The sequence below is a fragment of the Notolepis coatsorum genome, assembly GCF_963971535.1.
Source record: "Notolepis coatsorum genome assembly, chromosome: 12".
Lineage (NCBI taxonomy): Eukaryota > Metazoa > Chordata > Actinopteri > Aulopiformes > Paralepididae > Notolepis > Notolepis coatsorum.
The window spans coordinates 12,638,435-12,662,512 of NC_140176.1; the positions used below are offsets into that span (position 1 = coordinate 12,638,435).

General features: G+C 45.7%; 1 protein-coding gene across 1 annotated transcript in view; it reads right to left on the reverse strand.

The window, feature by feature from the left end:
* Positions 1-24,078, reverse strand: part of ankha (ANKH inorganic pyrophosphate transport regulator a) — a 55,462-nt gene that overhangs the window by 2,731 nt on the left and 28,653 nt on the right. Inside the window, exons 9-11 of the mRNA XM_084325726.1 lie at positions 2,363-2,492; positions 1,959-2,082; positions 345-444 (exon numbers count right to left, since the gene is read on the reverse strand). Of these exons, the coding sequence (XP_084181852.1) occupies positions 345-444; positions 1,959-2,082; positions 2,363-2,492 (354 nt within the window). The remainder of the gene's footprint in view (positions 1-344; positions 445-1,958; positions 2,083-2,362; positions 2,493-24,078) is intronic.

A 24,078-nucleotide genomic window follows, 5' to 3' on the forward strand; every position in this document is an offset into this window, starting at 1 on the left:
AATGAGTAAAAACTATATTGTATAGTAGTGTACATAGGACCCATTGCCTTAATTCGTAGCTAACATTGTATTATAGCATTATCTCAGGACTTTAACATGTCTATTTTATGTCTATTTTATTACCTGTTTATTATGTCCATTTTATTATTTGGTATTATTGCACAATCAAAGCGGGCATGGCCACCCACATGTCACTGTATGCCCTGGTATGTATGTGACAAATAAACCTCTTGAATCTTGAATCTTTAAAAAATTCCACAACAATGCAAACACAGATAGGGGCGCGTGACCAGTGGAGACAAACGGATCGGGTATCATCTCTTTAAATTGGTGGGTGTTCTTACCTGTTGTTTATAAACATAGCAGGCTGCTATGGCAACCATGGTACACTCCCCAATGAAACCGGCCAATAGGGAGCCCACCCCGAGTGTGGCACCATGAACCCTGAAACACAAACCGGCAGAATCCTCAGCAGGCAAGAAAGGTCCCGTCCTACTGATCAATAATCGAGGCCCCTCTTTAACATCTCTTAGCGATGATCGTGCTCAGACCTTGCACAGTCGCACAGGCCGTAAATGTGCAATATGATGCCATGTAATAATAATAATAATAACAGTATTAATAATAAAGGAGATGTATATAGCACTTTTCTAGAACTAAAAGTCACTTTACACTAGGGGGCGGTATAAACACAAGGGTGGATGGGGGGGGGGGGGGGCGGGCTTAGAGGAAGCAGTGGAGATCTGATGTAGATTGAGCAGACCGCAAGAGGTATGAAACATGTTTGAATTCCTGACTTGTCAATTCTAACGGCTGCCGACGTTTCTCCAGAAACCAAAGTTCTGGAGTGAAAACCTTTCACACTTAAATTATTTTTATTTTTTTTTATAATATCTGAAATGAAGGGGGGGGGGGGGGGGGGAGAATAAATAAACGAACCTTCTTACTGTCATGCACTCTTCCTAATATACTAACGCACACTCAACACTGTAGCACTCGAGTCTGAACACTTTGATGAACATTGTAACATCGTACAAAACTTGTAAGTCGCTTTGGATAAAAGCGTTGGGCTAAATTACTAAATGTAAATGTCATAAGAGACGGGCAGATCCTCTAGGAATCCTGAACACACTTCTAATAACCCAGCTTTGACCTTGGTAGAAGAGGGCAGTGCTTGTGTTGGTGACGGTGTATCATATCGGAGGGTTCAGTAGATGCAGGGGAGTGTTTCTGTTCTAAAATTGTGTGACTCGGTCGGTCAAAGGCTTTTGAAAAGGTTGGCATAACAGAGGCAAGTTCCGCTCCAGTTGTTAAGGTCTCCCCTGCCAGTTACAGACGGCTAAGGACTACTTGTTAAGTCTTGTCTGCCAAGACCAAATCGATGTGCTGCAATAATTATACATGTCTATCAAAATTAGATCCCTATGTTTTGTTGTACACCGGAACAATTAAAATTTGTATTGCACTGTAAAAAAACTGATTTTATATGTCTGCACTTTATGTGCTCATTTCATGTATATTCTATTCTACTACTTATTGCACGGCACTATTGCAATATCGTACTCTTTTTATTATTGTCTATTTTTAAAACTGAATCAAACCATAAACAAGGTGGCCTGTTGGGATGTTAGATCCTAATAACTGTCAGCGACTTCGGGTTATTGAGAAGCGCTATATAAATTAAATTAATTATTATTATTATTAATGTGAAAAACTTTGATTTTATATGTCTGCACTTGTGTGTTAATTTTATGCCCGTCTTTTTTGTGAAGCACTTTGAGCTGCAATTTCTGTATGAAAGGTGCTATACAAATAAACTGTATTATTATTATTATTATTATCGGGCGGGGGGGGGGGGGGGGGGGGGGTTGTACTTCACAAAAATCTCCATAGAATGGAGTTGAGAAGACTGCCACTGGCCCCTATAACACTGGTAGCTTGGGAGAGGGTTGACTTACCCCATATAAGGCAGCACAACGAGGCTGGTGATGAGGACTATGATGCGAAGGACCGAGCTGGGCGCCAGAACAAAGGTCTTCTTCAGGGTCATCAGCCAGCCAGTCAGATGAGCCCGAACAGTCACTGTACGTACGCACACACACACACACACACACACACACGCACACACACACACACGCGCACACACACACACACACACACACACACACACACACACACACACACACACACACACACACACACACACGTACAAAGTGGAAACAAAACAAAATCACCCACACCATGATTAAACCACAGTATAAGCAGTACTACTAGGCATTGTTCACAGAAGAGGAAACAACAAGGCTGTCCATTGAGGGCTTTTCACGTTGAATGGGACGTAGGTCCTATTCAGGATTCTTACCCGCCAAGGGGAAGAAGGAGAAGATCCGGAGTGGGACCACACACAGCTCGGCAAAAGCATAATCCACTCCGATAATGTCAACCAGGATCTTCTCTGAGAAGTGAGGAGTCCAGAACACCAGAAAGCACAGCTGAAATCGAAACACAAAAATGTATTATTCGTTCACCCATATTATCACCGGTGATGATAAAAAAAACTTTACTTTAGTAAACGTATTAAAAGTGTACTATTTTGTTAAGCAAAAGTAACCAGAAATACACCAAAAGTTCAATTTCAATATTAAGTGGTTTCAATTTAAAATGACTTTAGTATACTTTATGAATTCATGAAAAGTATCCAGTACTACAGTACACAAAGTATACTTTCAGACATTTTTCTTTTGTTGGGTCAACATAGCCCAATACCTGAAGTAAGTGAATGGATACGAGTGATGTGTACAAAAAGTTATAATTTGAGTTCTGATGTAAGGAAGGTTTTACGTTGTATTGGATAGTTTACAGTAGTAGTGGGTACACCGGATATCTAGGTATACCGTCATGGATCCATAGATTTATTTGTATAGGTTAATAAAAAAAAAATCCTTGCAGCCGTATTATAGCGATTCTGGGATAAAGATTTTCTATGAAAATATACAATTTATAATGAAAAAATGTATTAAGAAATCACAATGTAATTTGCACTGGAAAATACAAATACTGTCAAATATCGTTATACCGTCAAAAACATGAAAAATATAGTGATATCATATTTTACCACATCATCCATCCCTAGTTTACAATGATGAGTTGTAGGAGAGAAGGGCAAAGGGTAAAAGGAATTTTTTTTCCTACTACATAAAAGGAATTACCCTCAATAAATACCCTCAGAAATGCCCAGTCATCAGCTTATTCTAAAACAATCAACATTTTACTATATGATTTTATTTTAGCCCCATTTCTTACTTCCCAATGATGATTTTCATACTAGCTCTGTAATAATTGGCCACAAACCAATGCAAAGTCAATGGAGTCAAGCTCCTGTCTGTACAGGCTGACTGAAGCTCACTGAAATCTACTTTGTGTTGCACTGTGGAGTAGAGCCTCAGTCGGCCTGTACAGACAGGAGCTTGACCCCATTGACTTTGCATTGGTTTGTGGCCAACTATCTGGAGCCAGTATGAGGAAAGGATCTTACTGATCCAACATCATCATTGTTGGTGAATAAGAAATAGGGCGAGGGTTCCAAAAATCGGAACTATCCCTTTAAGAAAACCATAAAGTCGTTTTTTTTATTTTTTATTTTTTTTATTGCTGGCTATATAACAATTCAGTGTAAAAGAACAAGCCTATAGTAAAATGTTGATTGTTTCAGAATACGCTGATGACTGGGTGTTTCTTGTGGGTCACTGAGTTAAAGGAAAACTCCAACATTTTGGGAAATTAGCTTATTTGCCATCTACCCTGGAGTTAGACAAGAAGATGCATACCTTTTTCTTCTCTGTGCATGCAGTAGGAGTAGGAAGACGTTGGGAACTAGGCTAATGGAGGAACCTACTTCCAGTGACTGACGCTAAGCTAGGCTAACGGTGCGCGTCTTCCTACTCCTACTGCATGCACAGAGAAGAAAAACGTATGTATCTTAACACTTTGGCTGCCGGAAAACGCCTAAACACGTCATTCCCGGCCATGCTCAAGTTGCCGAAGACGCTTTACAGCGTCTTTAATATCAATATTTAAAAAATCTGGGATCGGATTCATATTTCCCCTCCGCTGGCCTGAGATCCACCAGGAGGACCCACTGAGCTCTCTGGCGGTTCAGGAGCGCCATCTGGTGGCCGATCGGCGCAATCGCTTAACAGGAAGTGCTATGGAGATTGTGCTGGTCGGCCGTATTACTTCCGGGCACTAGCTATAGGTTCCGGGACTCGATCTCGACACACTACATAGCGATCAATTGCCAATAACTCGATAAACAACATGATTTGGACGTATATACCATTATACAAGCTGGAGATGGACCGGGTAAATCGACATCCCATAATGGTAAAATTTCTACTCTACGATGATCGCCCAACGGCGCGCGGAGACTGGGGTGAGTTTTAGCGTGTAAAGTTACCGTCTTCGATACTAACTGCTATTATCAACATTTGACCCACATTAGATGATTGGTATAACGCTGCCCACGGAATTATAAACGCCCCCTAGCCCATCCGGTCAACATCAGATGACGTGTAGTAACTTCTAGAAGTACGTCTAGTTGGAATTTTTTATATCGCGCTGATTGCCATAAAACTGTATTGCATCATCAATATAATGTATTTGGGGCTATAGATCACGTTCTGGAGAAAGCTGCAGAAAGAGATGAAAACATACTTATACATTAGACCATACTTTACTATGAATATGTGAATGAAAAAGTTTAACGTTGCTACACAATGAACAATACATATAGGACTTTGAATGGGCCCTAATAATGGCAATGTAGCAATAGAATTTTAAAAGTTATAGCCCTGCAAAGAAGGGGACTTTCTCTATAGACAAATAGAGCCGGCAACCTACGATTGATAATGAATTTAACCCATGGCAGCCAAAGTGTTAACACTCCAACATTTTTGGGAACCCTGGAGTTAGACAAGAAGATGCATACGTTTTTCTTCTCTGTGCATGCAGTAGGAGTAGGAAGACGTTTGGAACTAGGCTAATGGAGGAACCTACTTCCAGTGACTGAAGCTAAGCTAACGGTGCGTGTCTTCCTACTCCTACTGCATGCACAGAGAAGAAAAAGGGTATGTATCTTCTTGTCTAACTCCAGGGTAGATGCCAAATAAGCTAATTTCCCAAAATGTTGGAGTTTTCCTTTAAGGCACTAACCCATCATGTTTGTTTGTAGACAAGAAAAAGGGCTAGGGTTCCAAAAACTGAACTATCCCTTTAACCACTAAATCGTCAAAAACCCAAAATACAGCAGCACACGAATTCTGATGACTGTTTTGATTGGATTACCCTGAGACCTCTGCTGACCTGCCAGCCATCATTATATGATCAAGGCTGAGGCTAGATCATGACTCATCTGGACGGGCGGCGAAGCGTTAATCTACTGCAAGCAGCCGTCTCCCCTCCACTGACTCATCTGTGGCTCTACCAAGGTGAGACGGCCACAGTCCTCCTCAAAACATAACAAATAAAAATAAAAATGAATTGTCCTTTATTTAGACAGTAGTCTCATTGAGATCGAGATTTATATTTCAAGAGAGACCTGTGTACTGTGTACCTGTGTACAGACATACTGTATAGAAACTAGGGCTGTCCCCGACTAAGGATTTGGATAGTCGACTATGATTGGCCAAAATTTGCCGTTAGTCGACTATTAGTCGACAAAAAAAATTAAATAAAAATGTTATTTTTAATTTTTTTATTTGTATCATTCCATTTGGGCTGTGGGGGGTGCTTAATGTCTGAAGGAGTCGACTGAAGGCTTCTTGTCCTCTGCAAAAGCATGCAATTGGTCCACTGATGGATACATCTTGATATTTGTCTAGTCTAGTGTGTTCATTAGATGGGTGAAATCCTCTTTCAGTGCCTCTGTGCCTGTTTTCGTAGGCAGTTATAGCCTCTGGTATGCGTGCCATTAGCTTCTAGGCCTCTTTTCTTTTGGAAAGAATGATACAAAAATTAAAATTACATTTCTTTTTATTATAATTTATTTAAAATTTGTTGTATTCGACTAAGAGGTTGGCAGTCGACTACGGCTCCTTTCGACCGATTAGTCGACTAATCGACTAATAGGGGTCAAGTATTGTTCATTGTTCAAACAAGTATTGTTCATCAGTCATAGGTAACCATACAGCAAATTAAACGAGTACAAGCAACATCTAAAATATCAGATTTCAATACTTTTATATTATATATAATATTGTAACATAATTAAATATTGTAATTTCAAGGTTTTCTGTAGTTCGTTCCATTTGTATACAGCATAATATTTAAACGCGGTTTTACCAAGCTCAGTTTTTACATGTGGTGTGTGTAAAGCAGCGGTTCTCAAACTACGGGTCGTGACCCAAAGTGGGGTCGCGCATTGGCAAAAAAAGAAAAGAAAACTCAGATCGAGTTTTCCACCTGGCAGCTTCTTCAACGGAGGCCGACACAGTATTCCAATATACATCTCACTACATCCTGCGCATTTATAATCGCGGGAGGGGGGTCTGGTCTTTTGTGTGTAACCTGGACGCGTGTAGTCTTTTACCAACAAACTTGCATTTTTCCGCGATCTGATTGGCCACTGGCGTTTCTAGTCATGTGACATCTGCGCCAATCGCGTGACGCCTGTTTCTGCGCCTATTTCCGCCTCTAACAGCCTGCAAACTACCTAACGCCTAGTTTATCACTGGTGAAGCTTAGGCGACTCTTTCGAAGTTGGTTACGGTTAGAGTTTGGAATCAGGGCTGGTGTTCTATCGCCCTGCTCTAAGACAAACTCTAACCTTAACCAACTTCGAAAGAGTGCCTAAGCTTAACCAGTGATAGAAACAGGCGTCACACGATTGGCGCAGATGTCACATGACCAGAAACGTCAGTAGCCAATCAGATCGCGGAAAAATGCAAGTTTGTTGGTAAAAGACTACACGCGTCCGGAACGAGTACCCAGTGTTGTGTAATGCTGCGCTGAGAAAGCGTGTCCCCTTCGCGTCAACATACCTCTGTGAGGCCGGATTTTCAGAGTAGAAGCGGATCTCCGCCAAAGCGCACGTGAACGCATTTTTTTTTCATGTTCTGGCAACATATTTTGGCTAAATATGCCTTGTTTTATAAATGTGTATACAGAAACAAATCTGTTGCTTTTGTTGATAATATTCATTCATTTCATTGATAACATAGTGCTGTAATTTCATTTTCTAATAAATATGCATGATCAAGTTCAACAGCGTGTGCTTTTATTTTGATATTCCTTATTTCCACGTTGAAATTACGCGATACATTAAGTGTGGGGTCGCCAAAAAAAAGACTAAATAAAATGGGGTCGTGGTATAAAAAAGTTTGAGAACCCCTGGTCTAAAGCTAAGTAATCCTGTGACCTAGTACCATATGTGCTGTATTTAAAAGTAAAAAGTATTTACAAATGGCTCTGGATTTTTTTTTTGTTGACAGGCAACGTGCCGCTTAAGAAATGTAGAATAAAAGATGGAATAACAGCTTGGTTCTCTCAGGAGTTGTCAGCCTCGTTTAAAGAAAGGAACCGTGCTTGGTCTCGTGCCAGACTCTCAGGAGACACTTCACATTATTGGCATCATTCAAACAGATTAGAAATCAATGCAACTCTGCAGTGAGAAAAGCCAAGTCAGACCATTTTTTAGATCTTATCACTCTTAGTCTCTACGTTGAATGGTTGTCGAGACCATTTGTATGCGGTTGATATATAATATATTGTATTGCTGACTGTTCATCTAGTCTTATCTTATCTTGTAAAAAATAATCATTGTCAGAACTCGGGATGTGAGAACTAGAGACTCATATCCACGTGCACTCACTGGACTATCTTGTATTTTGTACTTTTTATATTGTATAAGTATTTGTATTTATAGTTTACATTGTATCTATAGTGTATATAGATGCTGGACTGTATAGGACTGTGATGCCCTGTACCCCCCCCCCCCCCCCCCCATGCTGCTTTGACACCTGAATTTAATAAAGGATCATCTTATCTTATCTTATCTTAGCAATGGATAACATCCATCAATCCTCTGATGCTCTGCAGGAAGCTCTCATCAAGCTTAAACTGGTGCTGAATGCTAGTAAAATTAAATGTTTTCTAGATACAGTAATGTAATGGTAATTATTATATGTTTCATCCTATTACATAATTTGTACAGCTTACTGGGCATGTTCATAGCTCTGTTTAAATACATATGTATCTCTGTACAAAGCTTTAACTAGTTTAACTAGTCAAGAGACTAGGCGACAGTCTGACGGTGTTCTTAAAACAACTTAAAGGTCAGGACAGCTTGATATGACACGTCCAAGTAAATCACATCTTGTTTTTTTTCTTGTTGTCTTCATAACAAAACCCCTAATCTCATCTTTGTTTACCTTTCTTGTCATATCTGTTATTAATTTGTCATCTTTTGTCGTCATGTCAAACTATGTATTTATTGTAAGTCTGACCAGAGCTTTTGCTCACTTTTCTGGTCAGACGCTCGTGTACACTTGTCTCTGATTGTAAACTGAGGACTTTTCTGTGATCGCAGAAATAAAACTATGTTTTTTTGGTACAACTTGACTCATCTGAATTTCTACAGTTCACTGTCTTGGCTCCTTTAAAATATTCCACAACACATATATATATATATATATATATATAATTGTTTACGTATATATGCTCTAAATGGATACACTATTGAGAGTCCCTGGATATAAATATCTTGATATTTGACTTGATGAAAAACCTTTGAATACCACATAGCCAATCTCACTAGCAAACTGAGAAAATGTGGGTTATTTTACAGAAACAAATCCTATGGTTCCCAATCCTAGAGGATTGTTGAAGCAGTCTTAAAGGAACACGCCAACACTTTGGGAAATTAGCTTATCGTCTTCTCCAGAGAGAGACAAGAAGATAGATACCAGTTTCCTCTCTGTGCGTTCAGTAGCTAGCTATCTGGCTGCACGTTAGCCTAGCTTAGCACAATGAATGGAAGCGGACCGTGCCGGTTAGCCTAGGCATTGTCCAACTAACACCTCTCCCGAAGGCTGACCGGCACTGTCCACATGCAAATGTGCAAATGTACACCGTTTTAACTTAATCTCGACATCAGGCTAAAACCTCGATCTCCATTTCGAGAATAAATAAAAGTTTCAATCAATCAATCAAAATGCAATCAAATGGCAGAGATAATAGGGACGTTTCATAAGCAGGGCCTTATAGGTAAATAAAATACAAGGCAATTTCCTTAGTTAAGAAGACCATCCAACTTTTTCATATAAAATACAATGGTGGGCGAGAAATCTCCAATACACAGCATCTAGGGGTTTTAAGGTATGGGAGAAGCATGTACAGAATGTCACCTTAGTCAAATAGAGACATAATTGTTGATGGTACAATGGTCTTCTGTCTAGCAGTACAAACGCATGATTTCTATACAAGAATCACATTTTTACTTTCAACTTGTTAGACAGGTGTTCCACGTCATGGGCATAAAAAAAAAAGTGCTTGTTATCTAACCAATCCCTAAATATTTATATGATTCTACGATTTCAATTTGAGACCTTTGAAGTGAATGAATGTAACGGTTGGTACCGTGAGGCGCAGTCATGATGGACTTCAGATGTTGTGAAGTGACTGTGGCGAGTAGCGGTGCTATGGGTTAAACTCACTCTCACTCTCACATAGACACGTTGCAAAGCAGTGAGTTCACTTCTTGGTATAGCGGTCTGTGCTGTCGACCCGTGGTGCGGTAGACCACGGTTTCGAAACTCCCTCGGGGCATCGAAGTTTAAGGTGACGATATGACTACCGTTACATGAATACTGTTGTGAAGGATCAGATTAAACCGAATATATATATTTATTTATGGATATATATTGAATAGTATTTGTATATCGTTTGATATCCCTTGTATATTCCTTGTACATATACACGGAATATCCCTTTAGTCTACTATAGCCCATAATAGTTCATTCTCTTATTGGACAAGGACCTGGCGCCAGGGGACAAGCCCCTTGGAGCCAAGTTCAATGGTACCGACGAGACATGTCCCTACTAGCCCCGGCTCTGCGCAGGAATACGGCTACCGAAATGAGAATGGCACTATTTGTTCACCGTGCATATAAATATGGCGCAAGTGAATGTAGAAGTCCCTTAGTCCTTTACCCTCCAACCTAGTAACAGAACGTGAAGCCTCACCCACTATACGACGTGCGGTGCAGTATGGCCTATTTGGCCCCAGAATAGCATTGAGACCTCGTGCGAATTAATAGCTGAATTGTCAGAGTTTGGCACTGTACCGTCGAGTGCGACGTATTTCTATTAGGTTAATAATAGTCTATTATGTATGGTGCATCGTGCGGTTAGAGTTCTAAAGTGACCAGCATCCCCATCGCTTCCTCGTGTTATCTAGAGTCTTATCCAGGTTGGGCCGACCACACATGGCGCTTTCATCCGAGGAGTTCTAGGCGAGGACCGAGTGGACCTGTACATTGGATTACCTACCCGACGACTGCTGAGCCCTATGCGGCTGGAATATATATTTGCTTTGGTACTATGATTTGTGGAGCGGATAATCGCCAACACCGGTGAGTGTTGGATTTACCCCCGAGAAGAGTCAAGTGAGTCGGCGCTCAGAGAGACTGAGGTCGCCTCGCTTCTTCTTCATTGTGGAGCTACAGCTACAGCCTACAAGAGAGCCAAGGTGTATTCATCTGTGGATCAAGATTCTACTGCACTGTCTTCTGTACTTGAAGTCTCTATAGAAATCGTTGACCAGACGGGCTACTACCGACGGCTCTCCTACCCCCCCTACCGGCTTACAACCGGGAGGACCCCTTCAGTATATCCCGCTATAATCATTAAGTGTACCATCGATATAATTCCCTAAGAGCCAGGTTGTATACTTGCTTCCTGCGTAACCAGAGATTGGACATTCAGTGTTGATTTGCCTACGAATACTCATTTGCCTTACAAGTGCATTCAAATGATAAATGTAAGAGATAAATGTTCTATGTACCTTTTGCTGCATTAAATATTTGATTATTACCTTTGTCTGGAACCGGTTTCATTGTGGAAAGTGTTCATCATATTTAGATATTGTGTACTGTATGGCCAGTAGTTAAAGTACATAAAGCGGTAGTGGTTTAATGATACCATACTTATCAATACAGTCAGGGAATTGTACCCCTCAGTTACAATTGGTCCTTCGAGCCGGAGGGTAATTAGTGTAATATTAATATAGTGGTATTAATATTGAAATGGCCTATGATGAACACTCCACGAAACGGTCCTCCTAAAGTAGAACGCCCGCAGCGTAGACGACAGCCACCTCAGTACTTAGAGGATTACGCTGTCAGTAAACTACCTAGCCTTCTACAGACGGTAAACGCGGTAAAAGTAGAAAGTAAAATTATGTCCGACCCTGACGACCAGGATACCCCGACCACAGAGGCCCTAGTGGGTTCTAATGTAACTGACCAAGCTCACGGTGGGGACCAGGAGGGAACTGACACGACTTTACCCCCCGCCAACACCGAAGAAGTAGTCCCCGGCGAGCTCCGGGAGGAAGACAACCCTCCAGAGATAGAACTCTGCACGGTACAAGATGAGGAGAGCGCCGAGGAGATAGAGCTCCAGGACTCCCCGCAGGAGAACGCATCTCCAACGAGTACTGCCAGGAGCGGGTCACCTCAACCAGCGTCTTCCCCCAGCGAAGCGGACAAGATGCTGGCAAAGGCGTTCCTCGCCAGCCTAGCAGCCTCCACAGAGCGCGATCGGCTCCAAACACAGACGCTTAGTGAACGCGAACATTCTACTATGGAAAGAGAACGCATTCAAGCGCAGCAACGGAGCGACGAAGAGCGCATACGTCTGGAGATGAGACGCCTTCAGACGGAGGAGAATATGGCAAGAGACCGGGCCGACACCCAGCGTGCCGCTGCCGGTGCCCAAAGAGAGGCAGACCTCACCAAGCGCGAAGCCGAGCGCGACAGATTACAAGCGCAGCTAATGGAGCAGCTGATCGCCAAGGCAACACCCCCTCCCTCCGCCCGGGGTTCCAGGGCCTCGTCAAGACACGTGTCAAGGGCACCCTCCCCTAACCGATCAAGCGACCCTGAACTCGACCACCAGAGAGAGCCTATACCCCCCTCCGACCCCCTTCCCCGACCGGTCCCAGTGAGACCCAGCTACAAGGAAGGAACGGCGTACACCGCGGAGAGGCTAAATAGACGACTGCAGGATCTAGAGGACCAGACAGAAGAAGAAGAGGGAGAGGAGGAGAGTCAAGCCCGACAGCAGCACAGTACTCCACCGGACCAGGAGGTCCAGTACAGCCCAGGCTATACCCCCGCGGCGCTGCGCTACAGACCCCCGACTCTATTCACGGGTGAGCATGACGCACGACCAGCCCCGAGGAATAGCACCTGGACCAGCGGGCCATGGTACCCTGCCGGTACCAGCCCACCAAGAGGCGTAAGAGGAGACTCGCCTAGGAGGCCTCTCTTCCAACGCTCACCGATGTGCCAGCCATCCACGGCATCATACATTGGCACACCGACGTTTCCAGACTTCACCCATGAGAACCGAGCACAGTACACAGAGCTACGGATGTGCTTAGAGACAATGATGGTGGATGTAGCTGATGAACGCCACAAGTATGCTATCCTATTGAAGCACCTGAAAGTGCCCCGAGCGCACAACATAGCGCTAGCCTATGCCACCTCTACGACCCCATACACCGCAGCTCTAGCAGCACTGGACCAGAGATATGGACGTATATGGGATTACGTAATACAAGAGATAAGGCATATTGACCGCCTACCCCCAGCAACAGACAATCGCTCACTAGACGACCTGTCTATCAAAGTACAATCCCTGGTAGGGATGCTGGGAGCGCAACGAGAAAAGGGTATGCACGAACTATACGCCAACTCTAACGTCGAGAGGATTTTAGAGAAGCTACCGCCCGCCCGACAGGAGCGCTTCAGGCGGCAAAGAGACCACCGTGATCCTAACGGTCCCGAGCCATCCCTCCTAGACCTAGCCGACTTCCTGGCGAGAGAAGTCAGCAGCCTACGATTGGATACGTTCGTGCGGAGCACACCAAGCTCCAGAGAGGGACCTAGGAGAGCAAACGATGGCCGAAGATCGGTGACTGTCATGCACCAATCAGAATCAGTACCGAGCAGTAAGAACCACAGTACCCCCTCGATGAAAGAGAAGTGGAAGATGGTGTGCCCGTACTGCGAAAAGGAACACTGGTTGTCACAATGTGACCTGTTCAAGAAGATGACTGCTGAAGAAGTGAGTCACTGGATAAAGTCCAACAGGCGCTGTTACCGATGTGCGCGCAGTCACATGGCAGCCGAGTGCCGCCTAAAGAAGAGGTGTAGTCGGTGTGACGGAGCCCACCTAGATGTCCTACACGACAGTAACAGAAGAAAGCCTGCACCATCGAGCAGCACAAAGGCAAGTGTCATGTACATTGACCCCGCTAGCAGCGGGGGCGCCCAGGTGCTCTTAAAGGTGGTCCGTGTAACATTGAGTTACCAAGATAAGGTCATGGACACTTACGCCGTCCTTGATGACGGGTCAGAGAAGACCCTTCTCCTCGCGTCCGCTGCGGCCCAGCTGGGACTGCGGGGGAGCGAAAACCAGATGACGATTCGGACAATAAGAAGAGATCTAAAGACGATAAAGGGCGAGAATGTCTCCTTCACTATCGCAGCAAGCGGGCAGCCAGAGAGACGGTATAGGATTACTAATGCTTTCACCAGCCAAGAAATAGGACTATCGCAGTACACCTACCCCATCGCCAAGCTGATGGATAAATATGTGCACCTGCGTCAACTACCTATCCCGCTCATAGACGGCGCCACCCCGACCCTGCTGATAGGCTCCGACCATGCAGACCTCATAGTCCCGATAGACCGGGTCCATACAGGACCCAGAGGCTGTCCTGCAGCAGTCGAGACCCGCCTAGGATGGACATTACAAGGCCCCCTCGCTAAATCTCTTAACCGAACAGCAGACACTAGCTGCCTCCACTCCAGAGTGACAGAAGAAGACACCACTCTCCTGCAGCATGTCGAGAGGCTATGGACACTAGAGACAATGCCCTTTAAGAACGAAAAGAAAGACATTCGTTCCAAGGAAGACATCTACGCTATAGCCCTCCTCGAGCAAGGGACAAAGAGAGTCACAGTCAGCGGAGTGATGAGATACGCAACTCCACTCCTGAGGCGAGAGGGAATGCCCACCTTTCACGCCACAAAAGAAGCTACGGAGCGGTATCTATTGAACACAGAGCGGCGCCTAGCCAGAGACCCCGCTCAAGAGACTGTGTACCGCGCTGAGATTAACAAGCTAATCACAGCGGGACACATAAAGAAAATTGACTGGCGACGTCGTGCGCTGCTCCGCGCCTCCCTGATCAAAGGCGGCTTTGATCTCCGGCAGCGGGCCAGCAGCGACCCCCCAGTATTGCGCAGCCTCTCCCCAGAGGACAAGCCCATGCTGCGGTTACCATGGAGAGAGAGGATCGGGGATGAGCAACCAGCCATCTATCAAGGGGAAGTCCTCCCTTTCGGAACCACATGCAGCCCATGCTGTGCTACGTTTGCACTACAAAAACACGTCGCAGAGGACCCAGCAGCAGATGAAGAGGTCCGACAAAGTGTGACAAATAGTTTCTACGTGGACAACTGTTTACAAAGCGTCTCGACGCCAGAAGAAGCCGAGGCTCTTCTACTCAAGCTCCGCGTCTCCCTGATCAAAGGCGGCTTTGATCTCAGGCAGTGGGCCAGCAGCGACCCGCACGTATTGCGCAGCCTCTCCCCCGAGGACAAGGCAGCGAGCAGCGAGACCTGGATGGCGACCATCCCAGGAGAAGCCCAAGAAATGACACTAGGACTAGTCTGGCGCTTCAAAACAGACTCGCTCCATTATAGACACAAACCCCTGACCACGGAGCAGGGAAGGTCGACGGCAATACCGACCACCAGACGGAGTGTATACAGAACACTCGCCAGACAATATGACCCGTTGGGATGTATTCTACCTTACACCACCAGGGCAAAGATGATTGTAAGAGCGCTATGGGACAAGGACCAGGGCTGGGACGATCCCATACCCGCACACCTTGCATCCACATGGAGAGAGTGGGAGACGGAACTCCGCTCACTCCCAGGTGTTAATATACGCCGCAGCTACTTCCCACCCACAGTGAGGCCAGAGACATGCAAGATGGACCTGCACGTATTCAGCGACGCCTCCGAAGTAGCCTACGGTTCGGTGGCCTACTTGCGTGCCCAAGAGGAGGGAGGAGAGATACATACTGCTTTCATCCTGGCTCGCTCAAGAATAGCCCCACGAAAGCAACAATCTATCCCGCGCCTAGAGCTCTGCGCAGCCCTAGCAGGAGCGCAGCTCGCCACGTTAATCCAACGTGAACTCACCATTCCGGTGCAAAGAACAATCTTGTGGTCAGACTCCACGACAGTACTCACATGGATCCGGTCTGATTCGTGCAGATACAAGGTCTTCGTGGGAGTCAGAGTCACAGAGATTCAAGAGTTAACAGAAGTAGCGAGCTGGAGATATGTGGACACCAAACACAACCCAGCTGACGTCATCACCCGGGGAATGTCCCTGGATGACCTCACCCGTCACAACCTCTACAGTGACGGACCAGAGTTTCTCAAGCTCCCGGAAGAAGAGTGGCCTACACCCACCCCACGGGAGGCGAGTAAAGAGGAGGCCGAGAACAAGAAACCTATGTTCTGTGGATTGAACACACTCGTCTCCACAGACCCCGACATAGACGATTGCCTCACCCTACAGAGTGCGCAACTAAAGACATTTCTGTGGCACCACCCAGAGATTCAGCCCACTACTGACATTTCAGCAGCTGACTACGAAGAAGCAGAACTTCTTCTACTACAACGAGCCCAGAGAGACTCGTTCCCCGACGAGCTAGACTGTCTACAGGGAGGAAAGCCTGTCCCATCAGACAGCAGACTGCTCCACCTGGCACCCGAGAGCGACGCCCATAGTCTCATCAGAGTGGGTGGTCGTCTGCGGAGAGCCCCAGACTTACCGGATGACGTCAAGTACCCGATAGTCTTGAACAGCCGACACAAGGTCACAGAGCTGATCATAAAGAAATACGACGAGGATGTGCACCACGCAGGGGCAGAGAGAGTCTTCGCGGAGATCAGACGTCGTTATTGGATACTGCAAGGGAGAGAAGCAGTGCGGCGCTTCCAGCGAACCTGTCTAGACTGTCGTAAGTGGCGCACGCAGCCCAGTATACCCCGGATGGCTGACCTACCTCCCTGTCGCCTCCGACTCGGCGACAAGCCCTTTCACTCCACCGGTATGGACTGTTTCGGCCCGCTGTATATAAAGAAAGGAAGAGGAACCGAGAAGCGGTGGGGTATTGTATTCAAATGCATGACCACCAGAGCGATACATATCGAACTCCTTCCAACCATGAGCACAGACTCATTCCTTATGGCCTTCCGAAGATTCACATCGCGGAAAGGAAAACCGTCTACATTATTGTCTGATCACGGGACAAACTTCAAAGGCGGAGAAAGAGAGCTGAGAGAGAGCTTCCAAGCTATGGGCCCAGAACTTAAGACCCACCTCGCTCCATCCCAGATTGACTTCCAGTTTAATCCCCCGAACGCACCTCACTTCGGTGGAACTTGGGAACGAGAAGTACGTTCCATAAAGACAGCCCTGTACGCCGTGCTTGGGGCCCAGACCGTGGCGGAAGAAGTCTTAATGACAGTCCTCACGGAGATCGAGGGAGTATTGAACTCAAAGCCCCTCGGTTACGTCTCAAGTGATGTAGCAGATGTCGACCCAGTCACCCCCAACACACTCTTGATGGGGCGGCTGGACCCCGCGCTACCCCAGACAATGTACAGGCCTGAAGAAGCGAACGGCCGAAGAATGTGGAGGTACAGTCAAGTACTGGCTGACAAGTTTTGGAACAGCTTCCTACTCCACTACCTACCGTCTCTACAGACCCGCCAGAAGTGGGTAAAAGAGAGAGACAATTTGACAGAAGGAACAGTCGTCATGATTATCGACCAGTCACTACCCCGAGCTATGTGGCCGGCTGGCCGCGTAAGCAAAGTGATCACCGGTGCCGATGGAAAGGTCCGAGCAGCTGAAGTGCTCGTCCAAGGGCGGACCTACACCCGACCCGTGGCGAGGCTAATAGAACTGCCAAGGCTCCCCGATACTATCGATGACGACCATGACCCCATGACTTTGTGAGTTGACTGACCCTTACAGCGGACATTGAGTAGTGGACAGTGCGGTTAATCTGTCTCTGCTTAGCTAATTAGGTGGGACTAATTAGGGGGCGGCTGTTGTGAAGGATCAGATTAAACCGAATATATATATTTATTTATGGATATATATTGAATAGTATTTGTATATCGTTTGATATCCCTTGTATATTCCTTGTACATATACACGGAATATCCCTTTAGTCTACTATAGCCCATAATAGTTCATTCTCTTATTGGACAAGGACCTGGCGCCAGGGGACAAGCCCCTTGGAGCCAAGTTCAATGGTACCGACGAGACATGTCCCTACTAGCCCCGGCTCTGCGCAGGAATACGGCTACCGAAATGAGAATGGCACTATTTGTTCACCGTGCATATAAATATGGCGCAAGTGAATGTAGAAGTCCCTTAGTCCTTTACCCTCCAACCTAGTAACAGAACGTGAAGCCTCACCCACTATACGACGTGCGGTGCAGTATGGCCTATTTGGCCCCAGAATAGCATTGAGACCTCGTGCGAATTAATAGCTGAATTGTCAGAGTTTGGCACTGTACCGTCGAGTGCGACGTATTTCTATTAGGTTAATAATAGTCTATTATGTATGGTGCATCGTGCGGTTAGAGTTCTAAAGTGACCAGCATCCCCATCGCTTCCTCGTGTTATCTAGAGTCTTATCCAGGTTGGGCCGACCACACATGGCGCTTTCATCCGAGGAGTTCTAGGCGAGGACCGAGTGGACCTGTACATTGGATTACCTACCCGACGACTGCTGAGCCCTATGCGGCTGGAATATATATTTGCTTTGGTACTATGATTTGTGGAGCGGATAATCGCCAACACCGGTGAGTGTTGGATTTACCCCCGAGAAGAGTCAAGTGAGTCGGCGCTCAGAGAGACTGAGGTCGCCTCGCTTCTTCTTCATTGTGGAGCTACAGCTACAGCCTACAAGAGAGCCAAGGTGTATTCATCTGTGGATCAAGATTCTACTGCACTGTCTTCTGTACTTGAAGTCTCTATAGAAATCGTTGACCAGACGGGCTACTACCGACGGCTCTCCTACCCCCCCTACCGGCTTACAACCGGGAGGACCCCTTCAGTATATCCCGCTATAATCATTAAGTGTACCATCGATATAATTCCCTAAGAGCCAGGTTGTATACTTGCTTCCTGCGTAACCAGAGATTGGACATTCAGTGTTGATTTGCCTACGAATACTCATTTGCCTTACAAGTGCATTCAAATGATAAATGTAAGAGATAAATGTTCTATGTACCTTTTGCTGCATTAAATATTTGATTATTACCTTTGTCTGGAACCGGTTTCATTGTGGAAAGTGTTCATCATATTTAGATATTGTGTACTGTATGGCCAGTAGTTAAAGTACATAAAGCGGTAGTGGTTTAATGATACCATACTTATCAATACAGTCAGGGAATTGTACCCCTCAGTTACAAATACTAATATTAGGAGTATTCCTTATGATTCTAGGATTTTGATATTGGACGATGGGTGACTTCAACCTACTGTACCTGACCCCTTCCCAGTCTGCCGCAGTGGTCTCTCTCCTACAATCCTTCGACCTGACTCCCACTGGCATGCCTCCCACCCACAAAGCGGGCAGCTCCCTGGACCTCATGTTCTCCTGTGACTCCAGCATAATCAACACGCCCGGTAACTCTCCTCAATCTATCAGACCACTTCTTTGTATCCTTCTCACTAACTCTTGTGCTAAACCCCAAACCACCCACTCTGACTCTAACCGTCTCATTCGGACGCAACCTACGCTTCCTCTCCCCCGCCACCCTCTGACATCCTGTCAGCTCTACCCTCGAGTGAGACTTTCTCTGCTCTCCCTTCGGATACGGCAACCACCTTCCTCCTTTCAGCCCTCTCAACCTCCACCCTCCTTTCAGCCCTCTCATCCTCCACCCTCCTTTCAGCCCCCTCAACCTCCACCCTCCTTTCAGCCCTCTCATCCTCCACCCTCCTTTCAGCCCTCTCATCCTCCACCCTCCTTTCAGCCCCCTCAACCTCCACCCTCCTTTCAGCCCTCTCATCCTCCACCCTCCTTTCAGCCCTCTCAACCTCCACCCTCCTTTCAGCCCCCTCAACCTCCACCCTCCTTTCAGCCCAACCTCCACCCTCCTTTCAGCCCAACCTCCACCCTCCTTTCAGCCCCCTCAACCTCCACCCTCCTTTCAGCCCAACCTCCACCCTCCTTTCAGCCCTCTCAACCTCCACCCTCCTTTCAGCCCCCTCAACCTCCACCCTCCTTTCAGCCCTCTCAACCTCCACCCTCCTTTCAGCCCTCTCAACCTCCACCCTCCTTTCAGCCCTCTCAACCTCCACCCTCCTCTCAGCCCTCTCATCCTCCTTCGACGAGCTCTGTCCCCTCGCCAAGGAGCCTGCCAGCCGTTCCACACCCAGTAGGGCTGAACGATTAATCGATTTTAAATCGAAATCGCGATTTGGAACGATGCAATTATCAAATCGAAAAAAAGAAAAAAAAAATCGCAATTTATTATTATTATTTATTTATTTTTTAACCAGGAAGTCCCATTGAGATACAAGATCGGTTTGGGAGAGGGAGATAAGGGGTTTTAGATTGTGTGTTGTGAAGTTTAGACTTCAGAGAGGGAGAGTAAAGTACATAAAAAAAGGTACCGTTGGGTACCGGTATCGATTCCCAGGTAAAAAGAAAAAATGTCAGGCTCGGTGTCCCGAAAAGACCCACCGCGTAGGCCAGATGCAAGCCGCATTTTACAATAAACCTCTGTGGGGCTGCTTAAAAAAACAATTATTATAATCGCAAATTTTATCGCAATATCTGTCGCAAAAAAAATCGCAATTAGATTATTTCCCAAAATCGTGCAGCCCTACCACCCAGAGACAGTTAGAGAACAAAGACGGAGCCTGAGAGCGGCAGAGAGGCCCTGCCTCACTGCAATCACCCCCCCCCCTATTGCCACCACATCTACCTCACTATACTGTATACTTGTATGTGCAATATGACAGATGTTGGGACATAATGCAATAATGGTATTTGTTAATGTGCAATACTTTCCGCTGATGTGCAATATTCTTTTTTCTACTGTGATGATTTTGCAATGCTTTATTTTTATTATTTTTTTTTTTATTAAAATTTTTTAAACCTTTTTAATGTTCCTGTGAATAAGTGCACAGAGGGTATGAGTGGGTACGTGAATGTGTGGTGTGTCAGTGAGTGTGGGTACAACACATGTATGTATGTGTGACAGATCGTATCTGACTCCTCTGCGTTGTGTATTAAAGGCTGATGCCCCGAGGGAGAGTCGAACTGGGATCTCCCGCTCCGCGGGCAACGACATAGACCGCTGCACTAAGAAGTGAATTCACTCCTAAGTACCGTACCTATGCGTCTATTAACCCTGTTATGAGGAAGTGAGTTTAACTCGCAGCCTGCTTACTGCCAGCGTGATTACATATGCATGCCGCATTTCTCGGAGACGCTCTCTGATTGGCACTGACTGACGCTCTCTGATTGGCCACTGACACGTTTGCCCAATCCGTGGCGGAGCTGTGTCTTTGCCCATTTCCTCGTCAAACAGCCTGCAAACTACCTGCCGTTCTATCGCCATGCTCTAAGACAAACTCTAACCTTAACCAACTTCGAAGAGTGCCTAAGCCTAACCAGTGTAGAAACAGGCGTCGGCCAATCAGAGAGCATCTCCGAGAAATGCGGCGTGCATATGTAATCCCGCTTACTGCCACAGTCACTTCTCAACACACCTGTTTCTGTGACTGTGGATATACTCACAGACCTCCGTTACATGATGGTAGTGTGTCTATAGGTACACCAAGTCAAGTCAAGTCAAGAGTTTTATTTGTCACGGCATGCAAGCATACAGTGAAATGCGGGTGGTCATGCCCGCAGCGATTGTGCAATAATACAAGTAATAAGAATAAGACATAACAGGTGTAATGTACATAAAGTTTACAAAAAGCCTGGTAAAAGACATGCTAAGGTCCTGCGATCGTGCAGTACAGCGTTAGCTACGGGATGAGGCACTGGGTCTTATGTACAACACTACTATACAATACTATACTATACAATATACAGTTATATATCCTTATGCTATCTTGCTATATCCGTCTATTTACTATACAATAAACACTCCAGTTTTTTATTTTTTTTAAGTGACCTTTTCATTGTGTAAAGTGACCGTTGAGTGTGAGCGTGTGCAGCATGTGTGTGTGTGTGTGTGTGTGTGTGTGTGTGTGTTCGTGCTAAAGTGACTGTTAGTGTGTGAGCGTATACAGTATGTGTGTTGTGTGTGTGCTCATGTGTGCTTGTGTGTGGAGAGTTCAGTGTTCGTGGATGTGTTGTGTGGTAGAGTGCGTATGTAGGTATCGTTATTTTAGGTGCTGCACGAACCAATCTCGTTGTACTGTATTGTGCGACGACAACAAGGCTTTCTACTCTACTCTACTCTAGTAGTGACATCACTACTTATCATGATGACCTCTTGTCATCATTCTCTAAAAACACAACTACTGTCAAAGCCTCTTTGTACCGTCAAGGCTACACACACACTCTCACCCTCTCTGCGGGTGACCTTGCCACCTTCTTTGAGAAAAAGGTAGAGAACATCCACAGCTGCTTCTCCCAACCCCCCCTCCCCCACTGAAATGTGTGGGGAGTGCTGAGTCCTGAAACAGGAACCTCATCTTTCACTCCCATTCTGATACTGGTGACATTGAACTGTCCCACTACATGCCAGCTGGACCCGATACTCTCCCCACTCCTCCAGACCATCGCACCAGACATCCTCCCATTCCTGACTGCAACCATTAACTCCTCTCTAAAAACGACCCTGAACCCCACCGTCACAGATAACTATCGCCCTGTCTCTCTTCTCTCTTTCCTCTCTAAATCACTTGAACACGCTGTATCCAACCAGCTCACTGATTATTTACTACCTACTATGCTAATATGTCTGTACTAGGCCTGTCGTCCCCGACTAAGGATTTGTATAGTCGACTTTGATTGGCCGAAATTTGCCGATAGTCGACTGGTAGTCGAATGCAAAAAGAACATATATATTATTTTATTTTTAAATGTATTTATTTTGGGGGGGATCATTCCATTTGGGCTGTGGGGGGTGCTTAATGTCTGAAGAAGTCGACTGAAGGCTTCTTGTCCTCTGCGAAAGCATGCAATTGGTCCACTGATGGATACATCTTGATATGTCTAGTGTGTGAAATCCTCTGTGCCCGTTTTCTTAGGCAGTTAGCCTCGCTGGTATGTGCGCCATTAGCGTTAGCCACGCTTCTAGGCCTCTTTGCTTTTGGAAAGAATAATACAAAAAAAAGAAAAAAATATATATTATTATCTTTTTTTTAAAATAAATTATAAAGGTTGGCAGTCGACTACGGCTCCTTTCGTTCCATTAGTCGACTATTCGACTAGTCGAGGTCAGCCCTAGTCTATACTAATACGTTTGATACTGTTTGACGAACAATACCACTTACCCTTAGCCGCAAGAGGTTAACCCCTCCTGCTGACTTGTTAAACACAACTACTACTGTAAGTTAGCTCTGGTTAAAAGTGTCAGCTGAATTACTAAATGTAAATGTAAGTCACTGGAATCACCACCTTTATTGTAAAGGAACAACTTGAGCAGCTTTCCACACATTTGGGATTTTACCAGAGATAAATGTTAGATTGTAGATTCAAGTTAGATTCAAGTAATGAACTAACTTGAACTTGAAACTTGATTGAAAAGTGGTGCAGCAATTATACAGTATGAGCACTAATGTGCAGAAGGCAAGGATCAAGATCTGGTCACTCCACAGAGACGGCCCTCATAGCAGTCACAGAGGCTCTTCGTTTAGCAAGAGCGACAGGCCTTGCTACAGTAGCTGCACTATTCTAGAATTGTTATGGGGGGCATGTTTCTCAGCAAAAAAAAAACATTTGAAAACATGATAAAAATTGATCAAAAGCTAGGCTGGAATCAGTAATTGTGCAGATTTTCTCCAAGTCGGCGTGATACAAATCATGTAAAAAATTTAAATAAAAGAAAAATGTTGTTATGATATAGGACATTATTCACTGTTACTCTCTGATCCTACTCTCCCTTTCTCTCTCTCTCTCTCTGTTGTGTGTATCTCTCTCTCTCTGTTGTGTGTGTCTCTCTCTCTCTCTCTCTCTCTCTCTCTCTGTTGTCTCTCTGTTGTGTGTCTCTCTCTCTCTCTGTTGTCTCTCTCTCTCTCTCTCTCTCTCTCTCTCTCTCTCTCTCTCTCTCTCTCTCACTACTGTACACCACTTTGGCTGTGTTTTTCTACGTTCTGTTGTGTGTGTGATGTGCAATCAGGGCAAGTCTCGACGTGACGGGGCTGTCAGCCCTGTGCTGGTGTTTTTCACCATCATTCCCACATCCCACGAGTCTCTGGCCCACTCCTTCAGGGGCTTGTTTACCTGTCTGTAACTTCACATCTCCTCTGCTCCCTCCTCTCCTCTGCTCTCTCCTCTGCTCTCTCCTCTGCTCCCTCCTCTGCTCCCTCCTCTCCTCTGCTCCCTCCTCTGCTCCCTCCTCTGCTCCCTCCTCTCCTCTGCTCTCTCCTCTGCTCTCTCCTCTGCTCCCTCCTCTGCTCCCTCCTCTCCTCTGCTCCCTCCTCTGCTCCCTCTCCTTGAAACAACCTCAACCACAAACCTCCTGTTTTGGGCCGGACCCGTAGGGTCCTACA